Source organism: Dendropsophus ebraccatus, chromosome 9 (assembly GCF_027789765.1).
Source record: "Dendropsophus ebraccatus isolate aDenEbr1 chromosome 9, aDenEbr1.pat, whole genome shotgun sequence".
NCBI lineage: Eukaryota > Metazoa > Chordata > Amphibia > Anura > Hylidae > Dendropsophus > Dendropsophus ebraccatus.
Window position 1 is genome coordinate 9,110,535 of NC_091462.1, and position 27,900 is coordinate 9,138,434.

At 48.7% G+C, this 27,900-nt stretch overlaps 2 protein-coding genes across 3 annotated transcripts in view; both read right to left on the bottom strand.

The window, feature by feature from the left end:
* Nucleotides 1-1,651: 1,651 nt before the first annotated feature.
* LMLN (leishmanolysin like peptidase) lies at nt 1,652-16,502 on the bottom strand. 2 transcript variants are annotated; one of them, XM_069982484.1, is made up of 17 exons: nt 16,320-16,502; nt 12,656-12,753; nt 11,994-12,024; nt 11,763-11,845; nt 11,558-11,675; nt 10,799-10,971; nt 9,914-10,019; nt 9,416-9,510; nt 9,222-9,339; nt 8,280-8,387; nt 8,133-8,209; nt 5,483-5,593; nt 5,272-5,404; nt 4,528-4,687; nt 3,998-4,128; nt 3,027-3,237; nt 1,652-2,842 (listed from the first exon to the last, which is right to left on the bottom strand). In XM_069982484.1, exons 1-17 carry the CDS (start codon nt 16,461-16,463, stop codon nt 2,742-2,744), a joined length of 1,998 nt encoding a protein of 665 aa, XP_069838585.1. In that variant the 5' UTR covers nt 16,464-16,502; the 3' UTR covers nt 1,652-2,741. The 2 variants fall into 2 exon arrangements, with proteins under 2 accessions (XP_069838585.1, XP_069838586.1); XM_069982485.1 differs by lacking the exon at nt 8,280-8,387.
* An 8,851-nt stretch (nt 16,503-25,353) lies between these two features.
* The window catches only part of LOC138801741 (protein mono-ADP-ribosyltransferase PARP14-like), a 47,758-nt gene continuing 45,211 nt past the window's right edge, over nt 25,354-27,900 (bottom strand). Inside the window, exon 15 of the mRNA XM_069984835.1 lies at nt 25,354-27,339. Within this exon, the coding sequence (XP_069840936.1) occupies nt 27,047-27,339 (293 nt within the window). The 3' untranslated portion in view covers nt 25,354-27,046. The remainder of the gene's footprint in view (nt 27,340-27,900) is intronic.

Genomic DNA, 27,900 nt, shown 5'->3' on the forward strand with positions numbered 1-27,900 from the left:
AAAATTATAGACATTAGCGTTGATGTGGTCCTCCGCAATTTCTACAATGGGGGTCCCGTGCTATGTTTGAATGTAGTTGCAATCAAGCCTACACGCTGCCACACCAAAGTCTATAGGACTGCCGTCCAATACCATAGCTTTACACTGAGAGGGGCTGATCAGAGGTTTCCCCCCATTACTGGTCTGACGTCTGTGCATGTAAGCCCATTGTATATAATCCCATACAACCAGCAGGTAATGTGAACATCGTCTACATTAACACATCATTATCCTGGAATGAGCTCACTGCATTAGTTTTGGTTTGTGCTACACCATGGTAAGTGTCACCACATCGATCCATCTGTACTGAACATGGGCCGTAAATGCAGGAATTCTTTAAAGGACAACCCCGGCACTATTAAAAAATAAAAAACAGCAACAAACATTTTTTATACTTACCCTCACTCCTGGGTCCATCCCTGTTTGAATCTCCCACCAATCACAGGTCCCTGTAGCACCTGTCTGCATCTTCATCTCTTTGGCACTACTTCCTCCTTCTTCGGCTGGCAATGTCAGAAGACTAACAGCTTACTCAGTCAGAGCTGAGCAAGCTGTGAATCATCTGCTGACATCTCACAGGGGGGGCGGCCCGCTGTGAAGACAGCATCAACATCCAGAAGGAAGTTGATAGGGAAGGGGGCAGAAAGGTAATTAGAGAACATTACAAAGTTATATAACTTTGTAATGTGTTTTAATTGCCTCAAAAAATAAATATCACCGGAGATGTCCTTTAATATACAGCTAATACTGGAAGGACTTCCAGAGCCAGACATCTATTCTACAGCAATAAGCTGGGAACAGGGGCCCAGATTTTAAAGAAACATTAAGCTGAGCATCTCTTAGAAGCCACGTCCAGTTTGCACAACCTCTTGTTTTCCCCTCTAAATGACGGCCATTGTTATCAGTCCGCCACTGGATTATTGAACAGGCAAGACGGGCTCTTTCAACTGGCAGTCGCTCTTTGCAGCCACTAATAGAATAGGAGGACCTGTACCTTACATGACACAGGACTGTATCTGAAGTGTTCTTTCTAGGGAAAATCTCATAAATAAAAGTCATGTAAACTTCTCAATGACATCTTAAATATATAAAATGATAAGAAGCACAATCGTACATTTCTATTGCACTAAATCTCAGATCTATAATCTTCTGCTAGTCATATAATACATCAGCAAAAGTTTCATGAATCCGCAGTAAAAAGTAATAAATAAGACTCTGCTCCCTCCTCAATCTGACCCACATACAGTACATTATAGAAGACAAAAGGGCCTGTCCAGTCTAATGTACAGAAAGCTGCATCCATCCAGTGGAAAGATCTGTAACTTTCTAATAGTTTCAATTCTTTAGCACTGTCCACCTGTCTGCTCGCTTTCAGTATGGAGTGTATTATGGGTGACCTAAGACGTAGGGTACGTGCACACTATGGAATGTCGACGGAAAACCTGTTGCGCATTCCGCAGCTTGCACCCGATCGCGGACTGTGGCGGGGGCACGCGTCTCCGCCTGTGTCATAGACTCCATTCTGTGCATGGGCGGATTCCGTTGTCAATCCAAAGGATGAACCTTTTAATTCCTTGGATGGACGATGGATTCCACCCGTGCATAGAATGGAGTCTATGACATAGGCGGAGACGGGCACGCCCGCCGCAGTCCGCAATCAGATGCATGCTGCGGAATGCGCAACAGGTTTTCCGCCGCCATTCCATGTACCCTTAGGGTGTAAACTAGAAAGTTTACATTCACTGACAGCAGAAGCAAGACTAGAGTCGGACAAAGGAGGAAACTGAAAAATTAAAAAAAGTTGCAGACCTTTACATTACGTGAGGATTGAGCATTACTCATAAAAGATCGGACAAGTGCTTTAAAAAGTGCATTCAGAGAATGTAGTGTAGTAAAATCAGCCACATATGGCGTCGGGGGAGAGGCTTCTGCCACGTATGGCGTACAACTGCTCCTTGGAAGGACTACACTACCATAAACAGCATAGAACTGCTCCTTGGGGGAGGGACTACACTACCATAAACAGCATAGAACTGCTCCTTGGGGGAGGGACTACACTACCATAAACAGCATAGAACTGCTCCTTGGGGGAGGGACTAAGCAGTGCATACCGCATAGAACTGCTCCTTGGGGGAGGGACCATGCAGTGCATACAGCACAGAATTGCTCCTTGGAGGAAGGACTACACAACCATATACAGCATAGAACTACTCCTTGGGGGAGGAACTATACTGCACATACAGCATAAAACTGCTCCTCAAAAGAGGAAATATATGCCAAATACAGCACTGGTCCTCAGGGGAGGGACTATATGCCACATGGAGTGTAGCCCTGGTCTTTGGGAAGAGGGACTGGCAGAATTTCCCTATAGAGGTGCAGCGCACAGCTGTCCACATTAGACAGAGATGGCACAAAAAACGAACTCTATAATAAATATACAGAGATTACGGCCTTGTCCTGAGCTTACAACTGGAACCTGTGTTAAGGGGAATAAAATATATAGTAACCCTGCCCCCAATGGTTGGGACCTTAGAGTCGCCTTTACAAAGCTTCTAGATTCAGGTAAACATTTCAGAATCTATTCTGCTTTGCCCCATGGACACCTGTAATGCCCTAGTCCAGCACATGGCACGTCCACATATCTGTCTATATAAAGTGCAGCAGGTGTCACCAGGACACAGTGAGATGAATCGCAGCATCAGTCACTTGTATACACAGAGGAAGAACCCTGCCAGCAGGGGGAGCAAGTTCAGCATTAGAAGCCACAAGGTGACCACCAGGTTTGAAGAACGAGAGCAGAGATCTGAAAAACACAGAAAACAGGTAGTCATCTATTAGTGCTGATAAAGTTTTTGAAGTTATTTTCCCCATCCAGAAGCTTTTATTTCATAATCTAATACACAACAGGCATGCTTGTTCTGTCACTCCCTAATCTATAGCTCATTAACACAGGTCCCATATTTGCTCGTGTTCACACCAAAACATACCTATCGGGGCGGCTCTTGTCCTGTTGTCTGGAGGGGGATCCCGCTCCGGAGGGCAGAAGTCACAGAAATCCGAACAGGAGGGGCAGACAAGTTTCCCCTCATAATACCATCCACTGATCTGGGTGCCAACAGTGAGTACCTGGCCAGCACGGCTGCACAGGTAGGGTTCATCCTCCAGCCATATCTGTAGGCCTTCTGGGGTGCAACTCACCTGTTAGATAATACATACAAGTGTCCTTAAAGGGATTATCCAGGCTTAGAAAAACATGGCCACCTTTAGAAACAGCTCCATTTTAGTCCTTAGTTTGGGTGTGGGGGTTTTGCAGCTCAGTTCTACTGAAGTGAATGGAGCTGAATTGTAATACCAAACACAACCCGAGGACAGGGGTGGCGCTGTTTTTGTAAGAAAGTGTCTGTGCTTTTTCTAATCCTGGATAATCCCTTTCACACTGCTTACTATATTAAAATATCACAGAATTTACAGTGAATAAAATCCAAGAATGATCACGTGAAGAGGTCTTATCCAGAACTGATGGAATCACCAGACACACAGTACGTACTGGCTCCTCTGCCTCTGGTTATCAGAAGGCTGATGGGCCTAAAAGTTTAAAGGAGAAGGACGACATCTCTTTTTCATAAGTGCAAGAGAGGATAAAAGAAATAACTTCCCTGGCTCCAGTGCTCCTGGTGGGAGACCCAGGTTGTGACGTGTCAGGTCCACTCGGCCAGTCAACAGTCGAAGAGGGGTCCCAGCTCAGCCATTGACTGGCTGAGCAGACCTGACACGTGACAGCCTGGATCCCCAGTCAGAGATAAGGGGATTGAATCAGTGGCATGTGGCCACCAGTGCTGGAGCCGGGGAGGTGAGAGCGTGTTATTTCTTTCATCCTCCTTAACACTTGTCGAAAAAAATATATACGTATAGACGTATATCGGGGATTGTTTCATCTACAACCAGTGACTGTCCATACCTGATAGCAGCCGCTGCCCCAGTCAGGGTAACTCATCCTCTTTGTACACTGCTCAATGACAAACGCCGCTCTCTGCTCCACACAGACAGATTCCGGCCCGTAGCGCTCTGCTCCATAGTTCCGGGATGCAGCTGGAACATAGAGGAAATTTACCATCACATGACAGTACAAAACGTATACAGAATGGGGGAGATTTATCAAACATGGTGTAAAGTGAAACTGGCCCAGTTGCCCCTAGCAACCAATCAGATTTCACCTTTTATTCCTCACAGTCTTTGGAAAATGAAAGGTGTAATCTGATTGGTTGCTAGGGGCAACTGGGCCAGTTTCACTTTAGACAAGTTTGATAAGTGTGCCCCAATTTATACACAAGGACCAGTATGATGTGGCCGCTGTTCTGCACCCATTGTATAGATTTCTGGATGACAGCTGTGGGTTTAGTTTAATACATTATGTATTATTCCTGGTACTGACCACAAAAATCCTACCAACATAGTGTGTATGGCCCTGAGCTTATAGCAAGGACTGACCGGGCTGGTTCTGGGACATGGTGCAGTCGGAGCTTCTCTGGTATTCTCCACTCAGGTGCCAGCTGAACTCCTGGGTGAAAGGGCAAAAGTCAGCAATCTCCACTGCCCCGCCATAGTAGGCAAGATCTTCTTCTACCACATCAGGAATGTAGTCAAAATACTGGGATAAAAGACACGAAAGAGAATGCAATAACTACAATGAAAATCATAGGATTGTGGTCTAGTTCAGCTGTTCTCAGGCTAAAAAAATGACTAAACCAATGTAAGATGTACAACATATAACGATCAGTAATGTAATGTATGTACACAGTGATCCCACCAGCAGAATAGTGAGTGCAGCTCTGGAGTATAATACAGGATGTAACTCAGGATCACTAATGTAATGTATGTACACAGTGACCCCACCAGCAGAATAGTGAGTGCAGCTCTGGGGTATAATATAGGATGTAACTCAGGATCAGTAATGTAATGTATGTACACAGTGACCCCACCAGCAGAATAGTGAGTGCAGCTCTGGAGTATAATACAGGATGTAACTCAGGATCACTAATGTAATGTATGTACACAGTGCCCCCACCAACAGAATAGTGAGTGCAGCTCTGGAGTATGATACAGGATGTAACTCAGGATCAGTAATGTTATTCACACACTTTTTAGTACATGATCAACAGTTCAATATATAATGTGAGGAGCCTGTAATCTGCAGATGAATAGGTAATACTGGGCTCTGTAACTGGTAAATACCTGATATTCTTGGGGAAGGCTCTTGGGGAACCTCTGTAAGTTACATATTGCCACCGCCTTCTGGTCCTGGCGGCAGGTCAGTTTTAGAGGATTTCCTCGCAGTGTGTTGCAGAAGGGGCTGACATTTTGCTTCCTGTACATAGAGAATAGATGCTGTTTTATCTGCGATACCCAGAGATATCACAGCGCACAAGACTCAGATATTCCTTACTTTCTGCTCTGCTGATCGATCCAGAACTTGCAGCTTTTCATTGCAAAGTCACATCCTTTCCCTCGCCCCCACTCCAGCCTTTGCGCCATGCTGTAGTTTGCTCTGTACCAGCTTTAAAAATAAATCATTAAAACAAGCTGTGATTTCACTGAATGTTACATATGTGCAATAAGTAACAGAGGAGCCACGGCGGTAAGATGAGCTTCAATAACGCTCCACAGCAGGAGTTTACAATCCCAAGAGCAAAGGAATATAAGTGGCTGGAGAATGCATCTTCCATGTTACAGGTAAGATGGAGCATTGCCTGATGTCTGTGCCCTGTCCTGAGCCCTCTGCTTTGCTCAGTCACTCTCTATATGGGATTTTTAGATGGGATGTTTCATCTGGATGCCAATTGATTGTTGCAGGTCTGGCTCTTTAACCCTTAGGGGACACAGCCAGTTTTTATTTTTGCCCTTTCGTTTTTTCCCACAAAGACCCAGATGAGCCCTTATTTTTTGCGCCGCTAATTGTACTTTGCAATGGCAGACATCATTTTTGCCTAAAATATGCCGTCAAACCAGAAAAAAAAAATGTGTGCGTGGTGAAATTGAAAAAAAAACATTTTTCATTTGGGGGGGGGGGGGGGGGGGGGGGGGTCGGGTTGTTCGCCCTAGGGTAAAACTGACTTGTAATACACGTTCCTCAATATAGTACGATTACAACGATATGCAACATGTTATTTTATTTTATTTCATGGCTTTTAAAAAATTAAAACCTTTTAAAACAAATATATGTTCTTTAAAATCGCTCTATTCCCAGGCTTATAACGCTTTTATCCTTTGGTCTATGGGGCTGTGTGAGGCGTCATTTTTTGCACCATGATGTGTACTTTCTATTGGTACTTTCATTGCGCATATGCGACTTTTTGATCGCTTTTTATTACAATTTTTCTAGATTTGATGCGACCAAAAAATTAGCTATTTTGCACTTTGGAATTTGTTACATTTACACAGTTTACCGTGCGAGATCAGGAATGTGATAATTTAATAGTTTGAGTGATTACGCACGCGGCGATAACAAACATGTTTATTTATAAAATGAGGAAAGGGGGTGATTCAAACTCTTATTAGGGGAGGGGATTTTTGTGTGTAAATTTTTTTACACACATACTAGAAGCCCCCCTGGGGTTAGGGTTATTTCCCCTGGGGGACTTCTAGTATGACTGCTGTAATCTCTCACTAAGTATAGATATACTGCATAGATCAATGTGACAGGCATTCTATTGCTTTCAGCTGCTGCAGCCAAAGCAATAGAGTGCCGAGCCGGGATCAGCGCCATTACGGCACAGACCCCGGCCCGAAGTAGATGCGGGCACGGAGATCGGACCGTGCCTGCTAATAGCCGCAGTCCTGGGATGCTTAAAGCACCCGGGATCGCGGCAGTTCAGAGCGGGGTCGTCGCGCGACCTCCCCTAGAGGAACCAGGATGATCAGTAACATCCTGGTGCAGCTAGGGGTTAAAGGGGAACTATCAGAAGCTTAGACAAATATAACCTGCTGATATATCCCTATTGCAATGTTCCAGAGCAGTTAGTCGTGTGCTCCACAGTCAGGTGAGACCGTTAGGAGCACCTTTAGGAGCCGGCCTGCTCCATTTGCTATCATTAGAAAGGAGTGGGTCGGTGCGGATCATCTCTATGGGGGCGGTACAGTGCTCCAAATGGTCTCATCGGACTGAGGAGCACATGACTTACTGCACCAGAGACATACCTTCCTCCTTGGCGTCCCTGTGCAATAGGGACATATCAGCAGGTTAGATTAGTCTAATCCATGGCTGTTATCCCTAGTTACCGTATCGAAGGGCATGTTTCCTATATCCATTAAACCCAACCAATCGATGAAAACGTTGCCCCTGACTAAAAGCCAACAGCCCTAATCTTTTAGCTATAGTGGCTCCAAAATCAAAATAGTTTTTTCCAGTTATTTAGGGAAGCAATTTAGTTCAGTGTAGCTCAACATAGGGTTAAAAATATATATTGCCCCCCAAAAGATATAGAAATCACCAATATATACATATTACAGGAAATGCACATAAAGTGCTTTTTTTCCTGCACTTACTACTGCATCAAGGCTTCACTTCCTGGATAACATGGTGATGTCACTTCCTGGATAACATGGTGATGTCACTTCCTGGATAACATGGTGATGTCACGACCCGACTCCCAGAGCTGTGTGGGCTGTGGCTGCTGGAGAGGATGATGGCAGAGGGATGCTCAGTGTCCCTCCAGTGCCCTGTGTCCCTCAGTGTCCCCCTGCCATCATCCTCTCCAGCAGCCACAGCCTGCACAGCTCTGGGAGTCAGGTCGTGACATCACCATGTTATCCAGGAAGTGGAGCCTTGATGCAGTAGTAAGTGCAGGGAAAAAAGCACTTTATGTGCATTTCCCGTAATAAGTGTATATTTGTGACTTGTATAACTTTTGGGGGCGCAATACAGTACTTGAATAAAAATTTCGCCAGACTTCTCCTTTAAGACATGAAGCTGATGTAAAACATCTACCTAATGCAGGCAGTGCACAGAAATAAATCTCTCTGCTCTGGAGATACTGAGTACAGCATCTCCAGACATATATTATAGATCAGATTATGAGGCTTATATCAGCGCTCACCCCGTATCCTCCATCAGTGCAAGGGTGATTCTGGAGAAGACTCTATTCTGTGTGTGGGAGCCGGTCATGGCTTCATTCTGTGGGGGACAGTACAGTAAGTATTGAGAAGGACTACAAAAAAATCCATAAGAATTCCTGCCCCCGCACCTCCAGCAGCCGCTTCTCCCAGTGATTCAGCTCCGTCCCGACTCCACCCTGGTTTTCCAGCTCCATTCCCTCCAGTATCGGGCAGTCAAAGTGATTGCGCACCTCTTCCTGGAAAAAGTATGACATTGCCCCCACAATGCATCAGTCCAAACGATGATTAAAGGGGTTAACCAGCCTGAGGGCACTTTTTTGGGGGGACCGGGGAGGAGGTAGCGGAAATAAAAGACGTCCACTTACTTCCAGCGGCGGGTCCCGCATCACGGCGATCCGGTGCCCGGTTCCCGGCCGCTTTCGAGCATCTGACGCCGCCCGAGACGCTACGTCTCAGGGCCGCTCAGCCATTCAGTGAAGGAGGCGGGATCCGAGCCGACTTCACACGGATCCCGCCTCCTTCACTGAGTGGCCCTTAGACGTAGCGTCTCGGGCAGCGTCAGACACCCGGAAGCGGCCGGGAACCAGGCACCGGATCGCCGTGATGCGGGACCCGCCGCTGGAACCGGGGAGGTAAGTGGACGTCTTTTATTTCAGCCACCTCCTCCCCAGTCCCCCCAAGGCTGAATAACCCCTTTAACAAGAATTTATAAGAATGTAACATTAGGAGAGAACAAACTACACATAGGATAAAAATATATATTATATATACTAATTTAAACAAATTCCTGAACTATTCTGAACAAGCAGACACTTCCTGTCTCTGCACTTCTCTTTGCTGTATAGACTAGGACGATATATGCAGAGTCATTTCATAACTCATTGCAAGTCAGTGGTTCCGTTAATGTATATGTTTTGGGCATAAGAGAATAAAGGGAATTATAGGATAAAAAGCTGGCACTGCTTTCTGCATTAAGGGAGATATATATACATACATAGACACACACACACATATTAGACACACACCATATTTAACCTGCACTCGTTTTCACGTGACTATGACATACTCACAGTGACCCTTGGAGTGACCAGCAGGTAGACATTGTGTGGAACCATTTTAGAGCCTCTAACATGCCAGTTCCTGGTCACAGTGCGAACGACTCTCTCACTCCACTGGTAAACCCCAAGGCTGCAATAAAGGAAGATTATAACGCCACTTATACCTCCTGTAATGTCCAAACAGACAGAATAAGAAGGAAACTCACCTTTCATTGAAGACAGGAAGACCATTCATGTTCCTGGGTGTCAAGGGCTCCCCATTGTCATCATAATATAATGCAAATAGACCAGCTGAAAATCCCTGGGAAACAAAGGAATCATGTGATGCGCATATTCTAATACTACTTCTCACATATACATGGCTCCCAAACTGCACATACGTACACAATGGCCAAATTTTATCAAACGGTGTAAAATAGATACTAATGTGAAATGTCCACAGCAACCAATCACATCTCAGCTTCCATTTTACCAGAGCTGAAAGCTGTGCTGTGATTGGTTCCTATGGGCAGTTTACCCCACCATATGAAAACTATGAGTGCACAGAGACACCGAGGTGACACGGTATGTGATGGGGCAGGATGTGGCTATAGCATCATACTCAGTGGCCAGGTAGAAAACCAGCTTGTATCTAATGGATGTGGAAGGGTTTTGGCCATCTATCATACGAAACCACTGAGATGAATACGATTTAAGTTACTTACCAGAGCGTGAATGATCTCATGCTTCACTGTGGATAACATGCCCGCAAACTCCTGGGGCTGGGTGGAGATCATGTTGGGGCACAGGTTGGCATATCCTGCAATGGGCCTAAATGGATAAGGAGTTATAGGATTAAATTTGTAGAGGTACCAATATACTGCAATTACTTATAAAAACTCATGTTACTTTCTAGTTTCATAATGGGCATATATCCTGCTGGTGAGTAACACATGATTTTCCATGAAGCCAGGCCATCCCAGCTATACAGATATATACTGTAAAGACTGTTCTTCTGTATATAGCAGTGTATGTTTGGATCCTACTGCAAAGATGGTGTGTAAACTGGGGAAATCCTCTGTAAAGGAGACTCCACAAAGTGTCAGATGCTTCTAATGGTCTCCTGAAATAAACTCACATCCAGGAATGAGAAGCATTTACATCTAGGGATGGGGAGCATATTACACTGAATATTCAGGCATTGTGTTATAGAGCAGGAGGAGCGGAGAAGATGGATATATAGTTTGGTGGGAAAAGATTCGGGATAACTTGTAATTTCATGGAAATCTCTGCTCATACTGGCCTAAGTAGTCATGTGGGTGGTCCTACTCAGTGACTAACAGATCTCTTTACATGTCCACTTATGCACTGACAACTATAAGTCACCAAGTCGGACCACCCACATGGCTACTTAGGCCAGTATGAGCAGAGATTTCCATAAATGACAAGTTATCCTGGAACGTTTCTCACAACAGGTTCCCTTTAAATACACGGAAGCGGGTGACTGGTGCGCGGAGCTAGTATAGGCTCCTATCCATAACTGAACTATACGTTCCAATCGGGCATAGAAATACTGATGATATATGGACTGTATGTATAAGTTTCACTACCTGTCCATTTCTGCTTCCAGCTGACAATAGGCTGCATACGCCACAATGTTCTCCTGGCTGCATCTTTCTGTTGTAATGGCACTGACGTATAGGATGAAGTCTGCGTCGCGAATCCCACCACTGTCCGGGGGTCCTGACGCTCCACAGAACTTGTTGCGGCACAGGAAGCATTGCTGGAGCAAAGTAGTAAATGGAGAATATCAGTCCACAGATAGCTACCTCATCGGCACTAGTGGTCCCAGGCGTTTGTGCTCAGTCAGGTGTGCAATCACATCTCATCAGTGCTGTAGGTGGTGCACATGGGTCCATATAAGTATAAACAAGATGATTACATACCGTGGCACTTCACCTTAAAAGCTTCATCTTTATTGTATCCAAAAACACATAACAGGACATAGAGGAACACACACTCCTTGCCAACTGTTTCGCAGTTTCGCTGAGCGCTTTCTCAAGGCAGGGAGTGTGTGTTCCTCTATGTCCTGTTATGTGTTTTTGGATACAATAAAGATGAAGCTTTTAAGGTGAAGTGCCACGGTATATACTCATCTTGTATATATAAGTAAATGGAGAATATATTGTGATAAACACTCAGGAAGCACTGCTATTAAGATCAAAAGATAGAGAACCTACAGAGCAACATTCCAATACATTTATTCCATAAATAAAAATGCCCAATGCCCCAATTCAAATTGGCAAAACCCCAATAAAACACAGATGACACAACCGTCTCACACTCTCCCTCCTAGGACAAGACACTACCTGGAGATGCTCCTCTGGGACAATGACCGGCCCACATCGCGTGTGTTCAGCGCAGCCTTCGTGGCAGTATCTCTGGGCATCAGACTTTTTCCGCACATATTGATTCTTTGCGCATTGTCTTTATGAGAATAAACAGAAGACATATCCATGATCAGAACAATTCATAGAACAAAGGAAGAGGAAACGAGGGAAGGTCCACACCTACCTGCTCAGCAGGATGGAGCCACTTGGCCTGCGCACTTGAAATGTCTTCTGTAGATAGGAGATTGCTTGAGGGAAGAGTTTATTCTGTAAAACAGATACAGACAATCACATTATATTCAGTTCATAGAGTGGGGGATGCTGCTTCTGCAATTGTTGCTGACACACATGATACCAACATAGCAAAGAATAGACCACGCAGAGGGCTCATCACACGGGGCATGACAATACTCACTTTGACAAGTTTTCTCCTTGCTGGGACCAGGCTGTAAAGACAAACAGAGAGTCTCGTCAGATCAGTGTCCATCTACTGTACAAATCTGTTACTCTGGCATCTGATGCTGCAGAAAGGCCTGATTAATCTGTATGTAATAAAATAGCCCTATACCAGAGGGCCAGGAATTTTCTGGTCTTTTATGTCGGGTCTATAGACTCCAGGGCAGTGATGCTGATGTAGGCAGATAATGTGTAGGCGATAACTTACATATCAGTGTAAGTGCTTTGGAGCTCTGTAGACCCCTAGATGATGAGGGCCCCTGTAAACACAGCATGACGCTATCAATAATAATGTCTTATGGTATAAGTAGGTTTTCCTTATAGAGTGCTGCTCCACAGGGGCTTAAACGGTCCTTAGGGTTTTAAATCCATTCCCTCCATGTGATCGCCTATGTGAAAATGTAGGCAGTGAGGGCACCGTCACCATGTCACTACTCTGACTGGTTAATGTAACAAAACCAGGCAGGTTCATCGAAATCTTTTGGCACACCTTATACACATGAGGTCTGTACAGTATGACTATCCTCATAATGTAAGCGACATCGGCCTCCACATCAGCTCACAATCTAATCCTTCCCGTAGCCATGTAAGGACCACAGACGTGTACCCTGCTGCACTCACTCGTCAATGCTGCCGTCATAAACAGTCTTCATCCGCAGCTGCTCATCCACTTGTCTCTTGAACACATGATGTGACTTCTGATGAACCTTGTAGATGACCTGTAAAGAGAGAGTGACTGTAAACCAGGAGCTGACAGTGCCAGAGATTCACTGCCAGTATCTGACTTGTTGGGATACCTTATATTTATAGAAGAGGTTACTGTCTAACTGTTCCTCCTGACTGTCTGTACATGTGACAAGGGGGCTCTGCAGGGGGCGCTCAGCAAAAGGAGGACGGGGGGGGGGGGGGCTCAGTGACAGGAGGGCAGTGTGTGGGGGACAGCGCTCAGTGACAGGAGGGCAGTGTGGAGGGGGCAGCGCTCAGTGACAGGAGGGCAGTGTGTGGGGGACAGCGCTCAGTGACAGGAGGGCAGGGTGTGGGGGACAGCGCTCAGTGACAGGAGGGCAGTGTGGGGGGCAGCGCTCAGTGACAGGAGGGCAGTGTGGGGGGACAGCGCTCAGTGACAGGAGGGCAGTGTGGAGGGGCAGCGCTCAGTGACAGAAGGGCAGTGTGGGGGGCAGCGCTCAGTGACAGGAGGGCAGTGAGGAGGGGCAGCGCTCAGTGACAGGAGGGCAGTGTGTGGAGGATAGCGCTCAGTGACAGGAGGGCAGTGTGTGGAGGGGGGGCAGCGCTCAGTGACAGGAGGGCAGTGTGTGGAGGATAGCGCTCAGTGACAGGAGGGCAGTGTGGAGGGGGGGCAGCGCTCAGTGACAGGAGGGCAGTGTGGAGGGGGGGCAGCGCTCAGTGACAGGAGGGCAGTGTGAGGGGGGCAGCGCTCAGTGACAGGAGAGCAGTGGGGGGGGGGGGGACACCGCTCAGTGACAGGAGGGCAGTGTGGAGGGGCAGCGCTCAGTGACAGGAGGGCAGTGTGGAGGGGCAGCGCTCAGTGACAGGAGGGCAGTGTGGAGGGGGGGCAGCGCTCAGTGACAGGAGGGCAGTGTGGAGGGGGGGCAGCGCTCAGTGACAGGAGGGCAGTGTGGAGGGGCAGCGCTCAGTGACAGGAGGGCAGTGTGGGGGGCAGCGCTCAGTGACAGGAGGGCAGTGTGGGGGGCAGCGCTCAGTGACAGGAGGGCAGTGTGGGGAGGATAGCGCTCAGTGACAGGAGGGCAGTGTGGAGGGGGGGCAGCGCTCAGTGACAGGAGAGCAGCGCGAGGGGCAGCGCTCAGTGACAGGAGGGCAGTGTGGAGGGGCAGCGCTCAGTGACAGGAGGGCAGTGTGGAGGGGCAGCGCTCAGTGACGGGAGGGCAGTGTGGAGGGGCAGCGCTCAGTGACGGGAGGGCAGTGTGGAGGGGCAGCGCTCAGTGACGGGAGGGCAGTGTGGAGGGGCAGCGTTCAGTGACAGGAGGGCAGTGTGGAGGGGCAGCGCTCAGTGACAGGAGGGCAGTGTGGAGGGGCAGCGCTCAGTGACAGGAGGGCAGTGTGGAGGGGCAGCGCTCAGTGACAGGAGGGCAGTGTGGAGGGGCAGCGCTCAGTGACAGGAGGGCAGTGTGGAGGGGTAGCTCTCAGTGACAGGAGGGCAGTGTGGAGGGGCAGCGCTCAGTGACAGGAGGGCATTGTGGGGGGGCAGCGCTCAGTGACAGGAGGGCAGTGTGGAGGGGCAACGCTCAGTGACAGGAGGGCATTGTGGAGGGGCAGCGCTCAGTGACAGGAGGGCAGTGTGGAGGGGCAACGCTCAGTGACAGGAGGGCATTGTGGGGGGGCAGCGCTCAGTGACAGGAGGGCAGTGTGGAGGGGCAACGCTCAGTGACAGGAGGGCATTGTGGGGGGGCAGCGCTCAGTGACAGGAGGGCAGTGTGGAGGGGCAACGCTCAGTGACAGGAGGGCATTGTGGGGGGGCAGCGCTCAGTGACAGGAGGGCAGTGCTCAGTGACAGGAGGGCAGTGGGGGGGGGGCAGCACTCAGTGACCGGAGGGCAGTGGGGGGGGGCAGCGCTCAGTGACAGGAGGGCAGTGGGGGGGGGCAGCGCTCAGTGACAGCAGGGCAGTGGGGGGGGGGGCAGCGCTCAGTGACAGGAGGGCAGTGGGGGGGGGCAGCGCTCAGTGACAGGAGGGCAGTGGGGGGGGCAGCGCTCAGTGACAGCAGGGCAGTGGGGGGGGGGCAGCGCTCAGTGACAGGAGAGCAGTGGGGGGGGGCAGCGCTCAGTGACAGGAGGGCAGTGGGGGGGGGCAGCGCTCAGTGACAGGAGGGCAGTGGGGGGGGGGGCAGCGCTCAGTGACCGGAGGGCAGTGGGGGGGGGCAGCGCTCAGTGACAGGAGGGCAGTGGGGGGGGCAGCACTCAGTGACCGGAGGGCAGTGGGGGGGCAGCGCTCAGTGACAGGAGGGCAGTGTGGAGGGGCAGCGCTCAGTGACAGGAGGGCAGTGTGGAGGGGCAGCGCTCAGTGACAGGAGGGCAGTGTGTGGGGGACAGCACTCAATGACAGGAGGGCAGTGTGGAGGAGCAGCGCTCAGTGACAAGAGGGCAGTGGGGGGGCAGCGCTCAGTGACAGGAGGGCAGTGGGGGGGGCAGCGCTCAGTGACAGGAGGGCAGTGTGGGGGACAGCGCTCAGTGACAGGAGGGCAGTGTGGGGGACAGCGCTCAGTGACAGGAGGGCAGTGTGGGGGACAGCGCTCAGTGACAGGAGGGCAGTGGGGGGGGCAGCGCTCAGTGACAGGAGGGCAGTGTGGGGGACAGCGCTCAGTGACAGGAGGGCAGTGTGGGGGACAGCGCTCAGTGACAGGAGGGCAGTGTGGGGGACAGCGCTCAGTGACAGGAGGGCAGTGTGGGGGGCAGCGCTCAGTGACAGGAGGGCAGTGGGGGGGGGCAGCGCTCAGTGACAGGAGGGCAGTGGGGGGGGCAGCGCTCAGTGACAGGAGGGCAGTAGGGGGGGGGGGGCAGCGCTCAGTGACCGGAGGGAAGTGGGGGGGGGGGGCAGCGCTCAATGACCGGAGGGCAGTGGGGGGGCATCGCTCAGTGACAGGAGGGCAGTGGGGGGGGGGCAGCGCTCAGTGACAGGAGAGCAGTGTGTGGGGGACAGCGCTCAGTGACAGGAGGGCAGTGTGGGGGGCAGCGCTCAGTGACAGGAGGGCAGTGGGGGGGGAGGCAGCGCTCAGTGACAGTAGGGCAGTGTGGAGGGGCAGCGCTCAGTGACAGGAGGGCAGTGTGGGGGGCAGCGCTCAGTGACAATAGGGCAGTGTGGAGGGGCAGCGCACAGTGACAGGAGGGCAGGGGGGGGCAGCGCTCAGTGACAGGAGGGCAGTGTGGAGGGGGCAGCGCTCAGTGACAGGAGGGCAGTGGGGGGGGCAGCGCTCAGTGACAGGAGGGCAGTGTGGGGGGCAGCGCTCAGTGACAATAGGGCAGTGTGGAGGGGCAGCGCACAGTGACAGGAGGGCAGTGTGGAGGGGCAGCGCTCAGTGACAGGAGGGCAGCGCTCAGTGACAGTAGGGCAGCGCTCAGTGACAGTAGGGCAGTGTGGAGGGGCAGCGCTCAGTGACAGGAGGACAGCGCTCAGTGACAGGAGGGCAGTGGGGGGGAGGGGACGGGGGCTCAGTGACAGGAGAGCAGTGTGTGTGTGTGTGTGTGTGTGTGTGTATATATATGGGGGCACAATGCAGTGAGGGACCCCTGGGCTGCTCTGTATGGCCTCACCTCCTCGGGCCCCGGGATCCGGTGTCGGCACATGCGGGAGGTCTGTGAGGGACAGGACAGGATGAGGAGGGCCGCCAGGGTGATGAGGGAGGCAGAGGAGCCCCGGGTCACCCCATTCAGGGCCCCTCTGACTTCAGCAGCCATTTTACCCCATCCGACCGCTGTTACCGGGACGACGTGACGTCACCAAGCACTTCCGGTACCACGTGACTGGTCTCCATGGAAACAGTTCAGGCGGGAAAATCGTCGAGAAGTAAGTGAATCGGTCTCTAGCCCGTGTGACATAAGGCGATAGAGAGCTGTGAGGGACGCAGATCACACTGGGCAAATCAGATGCGTCTATAACAGACTTTCTGGATTAAAGATGAGTCTAACTTTCACAGCCCGGGTGTAGTCAGTGACAGGAGTCCGGCTCCTCCCTCAGGACCATTCACAGCCCGGGTGTAGTCAGTGACAGGAGTCCGGCTCCTCCCTCAGGACCATTCACAGCCCGGGTGTAGTCAGTGACAGGAGTCCGGCTCCTCCCTCAGGACCATTCACAGCCCGGGTGTAGTCAGTGACAGGAGTCCGGCTCCTCCCTCAGGACCATTCACAGCCCGGGTGTAGTCAGTGATAGGACTCTAGCTCCTCCCTCAGGACCATTCACAGCCCGGGTGTAGTCAGTGACAGGAGTCCAGCTCCTCCCTCAGGACCATTCACAGCCCGGGTGTAGTCAGTGACAGGAGTCCGGCTCCTCCCTCAGGACCATTCACAGCTCGGGTGTAGTCAGTGACAGGAGTCCAGCTCGTTCCTCAGGACCATTCATAGCCTGGGTGTAGTCAGTGACAGGAGTCCAGCTCCTCCCTCAGGACCATTCACAGCCCGGGTGTAGTCAGTGACAGGAGTCCAGCTCCTCCCTCAGGACCATTCATAGCCTGGGTGTAGTCAGTGACAGGAGTCCAGCTCCTCCCTCAGGACCATTCACAGCCCGGGTGTAGTCAGTGACAGGAGTCCGGCTCCTCCCTCAGGACCATTCACAGCCCGGGTGTAGTCAGTGACAGGAGTCCGGCTCCTCCCTCAGGACCATTCACAGCCCGGGTGTAGTCAGTGACAGGAGTCCGGCTTGTTCCTCAGGACCATTCATAGCCTGGGTGTAGTCAGTGACAGGAGTCCAGCTCCTCCCTCAGGACCATTCATAGCCCGGGTGTAGTCAGTGACAGGAGTCCAGCTCCTCCCTCAGGACCATTCACAGCCCGGGTGTAGTTAGTGACAGGAATCTAGCTCCTCCCTCAGGACCATTCACAGCCGGGGTGTAGTCAGTGACAGGAGTCCGACTCCTCCCTCAGGACCATTCACAGCCCGGGTGTAGTCAGTGACAGGAGTCCGGCTCCTCCCTCAGGACCTTTCACAGCTGGGGTGTAGTCAGTGACAGGAGTCCGGCTCCTCCCCCAGGACCATTCACAGCCTCAGTATAGTCAGTGATAGGACTCTAGCTCCTCCCTCAGAACCATTCACAGCCGGGGAGTAGTCAGTGACAGGAGTCCAGCTCCTCCCTCAGGACCATTCACAGCCTCAGTATAGTCAGTTACAGGAGTCTGTCACCTTCCTATTCCTGCCAGCTAGGATGGTGCTGAATGATGACCCATTGTCACACCACTGCTGCTTGAACCCCATGGGAGTCCTGTGGTGATGTCCTCAGGGGAAGTCCATGTAATGTATACAGAGATCAGCGACATCATCAGGGGAAGGCCTGGGCAGATCACAACCTACAGCGCTCCTATGTAATGTATACAGAGATCAGTGACATCATCAGGGGAAGGCCCGGGCAGATCACAACCTACAGCGCTCCTATGTAATGTATACAGAGATCAGCGACATCATCAGGGGAAGGCCCGGGCAGGTCACAACCTACAGCGCTCCTATGTAATGTATACAGAGATCAGCGACATCATCAGGGGAAGGCCCGGGCAGGTCACAACCTACAGCGCTCCTATGTAATGTATACAGAGATCAGTGACATAATCAGTGCTCCTATGTAATGTATACAGAAATAAGTGACATCATCAGGAGAAGGCCCGGGCAGGTCACAACCTACAGCGCTCTTATGTAATGTATACAGAGATCAGTGACATCATCAGGGGAAGGCTCGGGCAGGTCACAACATATAGCGCCCCTATGTAATGTATACAAAGATCAGGGGAAGGCCCAGGCAGGTCACAACCTAAAGCACTCCTATATAATGTATACAGAGATTAGTGACATCATCAGGGGAAGGCCCAGGCTGGTCACAACCTACAGCGCTCCTATGTAATGTATCCAGAGATCAGCGACATCGTCAGGGGAAGGCCTGGGCAGGTCACAACCTACAGCGCCCCTATTTAATGTATACAAAGATCAGGGGAAGGCCCAGGCAGATCACCACCTACAGCGCTCCTATGTAATGTATCCAGAGATCAGTGACATCATCAGGGGAAGGCCCAGGCAGGTCACAACCTACAGCGCTCCTATGTAATGTATACAGAGATCAGTGACATCATCAGGGGAAGACCCAGGCTGATCACAACCTACAGCGCTCCTATGTAATGTATACAGAGATCAGCGACATCATCAGGGGAAGGCCCAGGCTGATCACAACCTACAGCGCTCCTATGTAATGTATACAAAGATCAGCGACATCATCAGGGGAAGGCCCGAGCAGGTCACAACCTACAGCGCTCCTATGTAATGTATACAGAGATCAGCGACATCATCAGGGGAAGGCCCGAGCAGGTCACAACCTACAGCTCTCCTATGTAATGTATCCAGAGATCAGCGACATCATCAGGGGAAGGCCCGGGCAGGTCACAACCTACAGCGCTCCTATGTAATGTATACAGAGATCAGCGACATCATCAGGGGAAGGCCCGAGCAGGTCACAACCTACAGCTCTCCTATGTAATGTATCCAGAGATCAGCGACATCATCAGGGGAAGGCCTAGGCAGATCACAACCTACAGCGCTCCTATGTAATGTATACAGAGATCAGTGACATCATCAGGGGAAGGCCCGGGCAGGTCACAACCTACAGCGCTCCTATGTAATGTATACAGAGATCAGTGACATCATCAGGGGAAGGCCCGGGCAGATCACAACCTACAGCGCTCCTATGTAATGTATACAGAGATCAGCGACATCATCAGGGGAAGGCCCGGGCAGGTCACAACCTACAGCGCTCCTATGTAATGTATACAGAGATCAGCGACATCATCAGGGGAAGGCCCAGGCAGATCACAACCTACAGCGCTCCTATGTAATGTATACAGAGATCAGTGACATCATCAGGGGAAGGCCCAGGCAGGTCACAACCTACAGCGCTCCTATGTAATGTATACAGAGATCAGTGACATCATCAGGGGAAGGCCCAGGCAGGTCACAACCTACAGCGCTCCTATGTAATGTATACAGAGATCAGTGACATCATCAGGGGAAGGCCCAGGAAGATCACAACCTACAGCGCTCCTATGTAATGTATACAGAGATCAGCGACATCATGAGAGACGCCTCAGCAGATCAGCACCTTGGTCCCTCCTATGTATAATGTCTGATCAGTAATGTCACAGAAATGCCACAGCAGGTTAGTACCCAGACCTCTTTTGTATAAGGTCTGCAGAGATCAGTGACATCATTGGCGGGTCAGCACCTAGACCTTTCTGAGATATTAAAGGGGTTGTCCAGGATTTTTCAATGAACTAGCATTACCTTGACCTTGACAATCTTTGTACAGATCTGCAGAATAAGTTGGTGCTATATAAATAAAGTAAACAATATTATTGTACAGTGGCTGGGCAGTGTAATATGGAGAGGAGAGATGCTACTTCAGCTCAAGTCAGTCACCATTCAATTTATTGCTGAGGTAAACTTGCAACAGAATCCTGGCTCATTTAAGCCCCGCCCACTGAAACTACACCCACCTGCTAGTTGCTGACCTCTGTGACCTGGAAGTTCTTTATGTAAATAAACACTAATCTAAAAAGCAGCAACAGAGGCTGACCAGGGACATAGAGGCCAAAAAGAGTTGGATGAAACAACTAAGGAAAAAGGACAGATTACAAATCATTCTATATTCCAATAAGAATAAAATTGTTAGACTACCTCTTTAATAGTTTTATAGAAAGGTTTACCATAGCACACTTGTCACTATGAGGCAGAACTGGACTTCACCTATAGCAGTCACTTTTCCTGGGTCCTAATACTACTCGGACACTCTTTATAGTAGAGCAGCAACATACAAGCACCTACCAGTATGAAAAGGTAAAAAGAATGAGGAGATTATAAACTCATGATTTGATGAACGTAGAAATATGTTGGATTCAATGATGTTGTAAATTAATAAAAATAATGGCAGCCAGGAATGGAACACAAGATCAAAACAAAGAAAAATACAAGGACTTGCCCAAATCTTTTCATAACCTCAGACCTGTCTCTATAATAGGGCTATAAAAACTATGCTAAGAACCACAAAAACACAATCTGGAGTAAAGTACAAACTGAACCAGACAACAATTACTTCCAGATAAAAATCAGGATAACACAGACAGGAATCCGTAAATAGAGAAGGAATTTGGACAAGAACGTAGAACTAGAGCAATACCAGTTATACTTGGAAGTAAACACTATAATCTGGAGATTAGTGATACGTAACGAAATGCTGCCCAAACTATCAAGGTCTAAGCAATCGAGGTGTCCTGATCCATTGCTCTGGAACAGGTTTTATGACTGTCTAAACTTTCCAAAAACAGGAAAGGAAGGAATGGCATGAAGATTCCTAGTTGTCCTATCAGAAGCAAAGCCTTGGCAGGTCAGTACCTAGACCTCTTATATAATGTGTACAGAGATCAGTGATGTCATGAGATTATTTCACATCCCCTGTTGATTTAGATTCTGAAAGCTATAATCACAGGTACCCATTAAATAGCAGGTACACCAAGAACAAAGGAGGTCCCTTGGAACCATGATGGTTTGTGTGTAAGGGTGCATTTACACAGAGAGATTTATCTGACAGATTTTGGAAGCCAAAGCCAGGAATGGATTTGAAAAGAGGATAGATCACAGTCTTTACTTTATGACCTGATCCCTGTTTATAGTCTGTTCCTGGCTTTGGCTTCAAAGATATGTCAGATAAATCTTGTCTGTGTAAACGCACCATAACATGGCTGCTCAAGTGCAGCCATGTTGGGAAACTACTCTCCAACCATGTGTGCGTTGGATATGCATTCAAAGGAGGACCCCCGCCCCGGACAGGTTTTATCTGTATTCATAGCAAACTATATCTTGTTCATGTTTACTTTTTTGTATGTCTTTATTACTGCTGTAAACTGTTTTTTTGTTCACTTAGCTATTGTGTTTGGACCTATGTAGGGATGGACCGAACCTGCCGAGGTTCGGTGTCGTATGAACCTGAACTCTCGGCATCAGATTCCCGCTGTCTGCCCGCTCCGTGCAGCGGGTGGATACAGCGGGAGGACCTCCTGGAAAACTGGGATACAGCCTATGGCTGTGGCTGTATCCCAGTTTTCCAAGCGGTCCTCCCGCTGTATCCACCCTATCCACGGAGCGGAATCATTGCCGAGATTTCGGGTTCGTACGAACCCGAACCGAACCAGGTTCGGACCATCCCTAGACCTATGTATAAAACAGTTACCCACTACCACTCTGCTCTAAATCAGTGGTCTGGCTGGTGTAATATATATAGCTATAGTGTTAGGACAGGGAGGTAGGGATAAGACACAACAGTGAGCCCTAGGCCTGAAACCACCCACTGTCCCTACCTACATGCCTCAAACGGCCCTAGGCAGCTGCGGACAACCACGAAGGCGATGCCTACTCTGGTATAAGTGTAACACAGAACGAGACAGATAAATAAACACAAAGGAGAGTCAAAAAGCCAAAGTCAAAACCATACGGGCAACGCAGTGCAAAATCAGTAAACAATCGGACCCTAATTAGTGTCAGTTATCTGGTACTTACCTAATTTTTCTTTTTGTTTGTTTCACCTGTTTCACTATTGTCTAAATGGCTTAGAATTGGTTATATGAATCTGATTTTTTAATTCTTACTCATGATATTTCTACGATAAAATTATAAAATGAGCACTGCAACGCTAACATGGTTTTTCACTGTATTGTTGAAGTGCTAATAAAAGTATATATTAAAAAAAAGGTAAACTCAAATTTCCAACTTAAAGGGGTTGTCCGGCGAAAAAAAATTATTCACAGAATAACACACATTACAAAGTTATACAACTTTGTAATGTATGTTATGTCTGTGAATGGCCCCCTTCCCCGTGTTTCCCCCCACCCACGCTAGACCCGGAAGTGTGGTGCATTATACTCACCGCATGTCGTGTCGTCCACGGTCTCCGATCGTCAGCAGTGACGTCTTCTTTGGGAGCTTGGCGGATCTTCCCGAGTGCCGGCCGCCCTCTGCAGCGTCATCCGAAGCTCAGCCGCGATTGGCTGAGCATAACTGTGCTCAGCCAATCGCGGCTGAGCGGCTGATGACGCGGCCACGTCATCAGCTGCTCAGCCGCGATTGGCTGAGCACAGTTATGCTCAGCCAATCGCGGCTGAGCTTCGGATGACGCTGCAGAGGGCGGCCGGCACTCGGGAAGATCCGCCAAGCTCCCGAAGAAGACGTCACTGCTGACGATCGGAGACCGTGGTCGGCACGCGACAGGTAATGTATAGCGCACCACACTTCCGGGTACACGGGTGGGGGTGGTGGGACACGGGGAAGGGGGCCATTCACAGACATAACATACATTACAAAGTTGTATAACTTTGTAATGTGTGTTATTCTGTGAATAATTTTTTTTCGCCGGACAACCCCTTTAAAGGGGTTCTCGAATTAAAACTTTCTTGTCCCCTATCCACAGGATAGGGGACAAGAAAGCTATTGTGGTGGGTTTGACCTCCATACCCCATAGCTCATTTGTTTTGAATATAATAACGGGTCAACATGTGACCTGTGGCTCTATTTATTCTCATTGGAGCCACCAGAAAGAGCAGAGTGCTGTACTCATCTCTCTCCAGGGGCTCCATTCATTCTCTATGGAGCCGCCAGCAAGAGACAGGTGCTGTACTCGGCTCTTTCGGGCAGCTCCATAGAGAAAGAATAGAACCACAAAGGAGCTCAGGGCTGATCGAAAGATCACCATGGGGTACGGAGGTCAGACTCCCCATGATCTCTTACTTGTCCCCTATGCTCTTTATAGGGTACAATTATGTTTTGATCTGAGAACTCCTCTAACTTCTGTTTTAAAGGAGAAGTCTGTCAAAAATTGTCAGCAGAGGAGAACATAATAAATGCGCTGTTATGATTATGTTACGACACAGGGGAAAATGCCCAAACTGGCTGATGGATTTCCCGCTCAGCCAATCAGTGACTGAAGCGGTGTCCGGCCCCAGTCGACCACGTTGTGACATCAACTGTAAGTGAATTCCTGGAGACCGGCGGGGGTCTCACAGCTTCAAACCACTGCTGAGAAGGCACAGGGAGGGGAATAATGATTATTGCTCTTTGAATTTTTTTTACATTGCTGGACTTCTCCTTTAATGAGGTATAAGAAATAATAGTGGAGAATATCTTTGTACATACAGCACCTGATGTAGCCTTGTCAGTATACTAGAGCGAACTTTCAAACAATTTAGAGCTCCTGACATCATAATTTTTTTTTAATCAGATCTTTTTTATTAAAACTTCTTTTCACACAATAAACACATCCTGACATCATAATTAATCGTGATGCTGGGAGCTCCCAGGTCCACTCCGCAGTACACCATCCATGAATGGACGGTTTTTGCAGACATGTGCATTAGCCCTTAGACACTTTTCTTTGCGCCAACTCATGGCAGATGTATGTACACACCAATATTTATGCCAAAAATGTATCATGTAATAAAAAAGTGATCAAGTAAGTGTAAAAATTTCTAAAGTCTGCATGCCATCCAGGCTTCTGTTTTGCATTGTGTGTGGACTGGCCACAGAGTAGCAACAGGTTCTCACATCCCCTAAGGATTGTGGGGGCCTTGCACTCCTTGATTTCCTTAAAGGGATAGTGCGGCGTTTAACATTTATTCGCTAAATAACACACATTACAAAGTTATACAACTTTGTAATGTATGTTATGTAAGTGAACGGCCCCCTTCCCCATGTTTTCCCACCCCGGAAGTGTGGTGCATTATACTTACTCCATTGCTGTCGACCTCGGCTGCCATCTTGGGTCGACAACGTCATCTTCAGTAGGCCGTCCGAACCGCTCAAGTTTTCCCTCCTCTGCCACGTCATCAGCTGCTTAGCCACGATTGGCTGAGCACAATTATGCTTAGCCAATCGCGGCTGAGCAGCTGATGACGCGGCAGAGGGGGGCCGGCATGAGGGTCCGCTGGAGCGGTTTGGCCGGCCTCCCGAAGTTGACGTTGTCGACCCAAGATGGCGGCCGGGGTCGGTAAGTATAATGCACCACACTTCCGGGGTCGGGGGAACACGGGGAAGGGGGCCATTCACTTAAATAACACACATTACAAAGTTGTATAACTTTGTAATGTGTGTTATTTAGTGAATAAATTTTAAACGCCGCACTACCCCTTTAAATATTACTGGACTACCCATCTGAGAAGGATTTCAGCTTGGTCGGCTTTGCCTGTCTACAAAAAATGGATGGAAATTTAAAAACTATGGTTTGCCCCAGTTTACCCAAATTCTTCCCTCTGTTAACGCCACATACAACCTCTCCTACTACCCTCTTAGGTCCTATCACGTTCAGTAAAAACATTTGGCATCTATGCTCCAAGAGGTTTCCCGTCGCTTCTGAATCATCCCCATCCTTTCTTTTTCACCTGACAGTCTGACACGCAGTATAGTTCACATCTGGTTACCTCATTTGCTTTGCTCTTTGCTCTTTTGCTTTGCTCATATGGTTAATTCTTTTACCTAGGCAGCTCTGGTCTTTTATGGAGTTACATAACAAATCTGATCTCCCACAATGCACCTACTACCAATATCTCCAAATCAGCTCTTTTTTTTTTTTTTAATCCTTATTTTTATTGAAATTTTTCAACAGCATCAAAAGGGAAGGGGGGAGGGGTACAGAAAGGAAAGGGGAAGGTCAAAGTAATATAGGAGTACGATCCAATGAGCATATTGTCAACAAATAACAAAACAAAAATATGATAGCACATTACTTTTTTTTCTCATAAGGATAAAGCATATTATGAAGGATCATTTAACATGACAACTTAGGGAGCGCGGGGGGGGGGGGGGGGGGGGGGGTCTCTGGGCACCGGGAGGAAAGGAGGAGGGGCAGCATCTCAGGGAAGGAGATGAGGTCAGCAGTGAGACTTGATGTCAATGAAAATCAAACGGGTCTCTACCACTAATATTCTGTTCTAAATACCATGTTGTATTGCAGAGGCATTGCTTCAGTCTGTCTCTTACATGCAGTGGGATGAGAGGGAGGAACTTAGACCATGTGAGGTAAAAATGTTGGACCTTCTTTTCTTTGAGTAAAGAGGCCTGTACCCGGTCCATACGGAAGAGATGAACTAGTTTCTCAAGAAGGAGCCTTCTTGTCGGTGGATAGGGTTCTATCCAGCAATGGAGAATGGACTTCCTTGCTGCAGCAGAGACATAAAATAGCAATTGTTTGTCGGTGGCTAAACGAATTAGGGGTTCTTCTGTAGGAATGCCGAATATACACCAAAGGGGGGTGAGGGAGCAGGGAAGTCCAAGACGGGTGGTGACAACCACCTTCCAAAAAGCCTGTATAGACGGGCATGCCCATAAACAATGAAAGAGGTCAGCGTGTGGGGCCTTGCACTTCAGGCAGGAGTGGTCTGTTGTGTTTCCAATAAGGAATCCCCTATGAGGAGATACATAGGCTCTATGGGTAATTTTATAAGCCATTTCCCAATAGAAGGCATAACCAAATCAGCTCTTTTATCCAATCTCTTTTCATGTCCCTCGCGGTCTCAGTTACAGTAGTGTTTAAGAGACTATGTCAAGCAGGTACCTCCGCTAAGGGCCTCATATAGGACATATATAGGATTCTGGTTACTCCTGACCCTGACCAACGGATCCAACCTCTATATATGATTAAATAGGAAGATTTCTTGGGATGACTTGCAGTATACTTGGTGTGCTCTTTTCTAAGCTTTAGTCTATTAGACATAATGTCCACTTACAGCAGGACATACAGCAGCTGATAAGTACTGGAATGTTTGTTACAGATCTGTATAACTTTCTGACAATAGCTGACTTGAAAACAGATTTATTTCTCTGGACAACCCCTATATTGAACATGCTTTAGGAGGTAAAAAAAAAATCATAATTTCTCCACCTTGTTCCGAATGTAAGGTCTTAAGAATTCTTTACTGGTCCATGCCACAAATTACAACAGTGGGTTATAGCCTCCATGAATGGTATAGTCAACAGGGGAATATGGTTATGTAAGCAGTGCTAAACATCATTGCAGCTGGGGGCTAGGAAAGCATGCTGGATCTGTTCAGGAGGGTTGTTCTTGGCAATAAATGACTTTATGGCTGGTTAGACCTGGGTAGACTTCACTACTGTGTATGGTGTGATCAGAACTCACTATTAAATCATATAAATCATAGTCTTACATTACTAAGCATTAGTGAAATCTATGGTTGTGAATTTCAAGATTTCATGTGGTTCATTGTCCGCTGTCTTCTTCAGCCCACTGGAGAAAATTACTTTGAGAAGGTGATGAGATACTCGGGATAGGCCTGGACATCATTAAATATGACAAAGATCTTTGGATTAGCCAGGTCATCGGTAAGGCTGTTGTAGCAGTCAGTGGAGTCAGATGAGTTTTTGGGTGGGGGAGCAATCATTCCCTTTTTTCCAACACAGAAGATTCCAGTGAGAACTCGGGCCAGGTACATGTATTTATGGCCATTTGTATCTGGTTTAGAGTAACTATCAACAGCCGAGTAATTTGCATCGACTGCAAAATATGTCCCATTTCCAAGAACTGCACCTACTGGAATAGAACAGAAAAGTCATCATGTCAGTTTTTTTTACTTATTGCAATGTATAGGAAAATATAAATCAGCAGCGTTCCCTTCATTGGGATCTTTTAGTATGAGCTGTGATGCCAGTTGTGTATCCTGACATCAAGGGCTTCCCTTACTTTGGGGTGTGCTTATGAGAAAAAAAGGGAACCTGTCAGCGCTGACAGTGGGCCTGAAACCACCATATCCTGGGATACAGCAGTGGACCCTCTACTAGCAGTTCCTAGGGTGGGTTCTGGCCCACTGTCAGGGCTGACAGGTTCCTTTTAAGGGCCCTTGCACACTGCGCTCCTGCCTGAAGATCAGCCCATTCCATAGTCTCCATTATATTCAGGCAGATCCTGCCGTCAACCCAAAAAAAGAATTGACCTGTCAATTCCTTGGAAAGACAGCAGAGTCTGCCACTGACATCCGCTTCCCTTACATCTCTGCCCACCTGTGCCACTGATACTAATAATGTAATCTTACCCTCCACAGCGGGTAAGCGGCAGACAAGGAGTGCTCACCCTGCTGCATGGGACTTCTACATA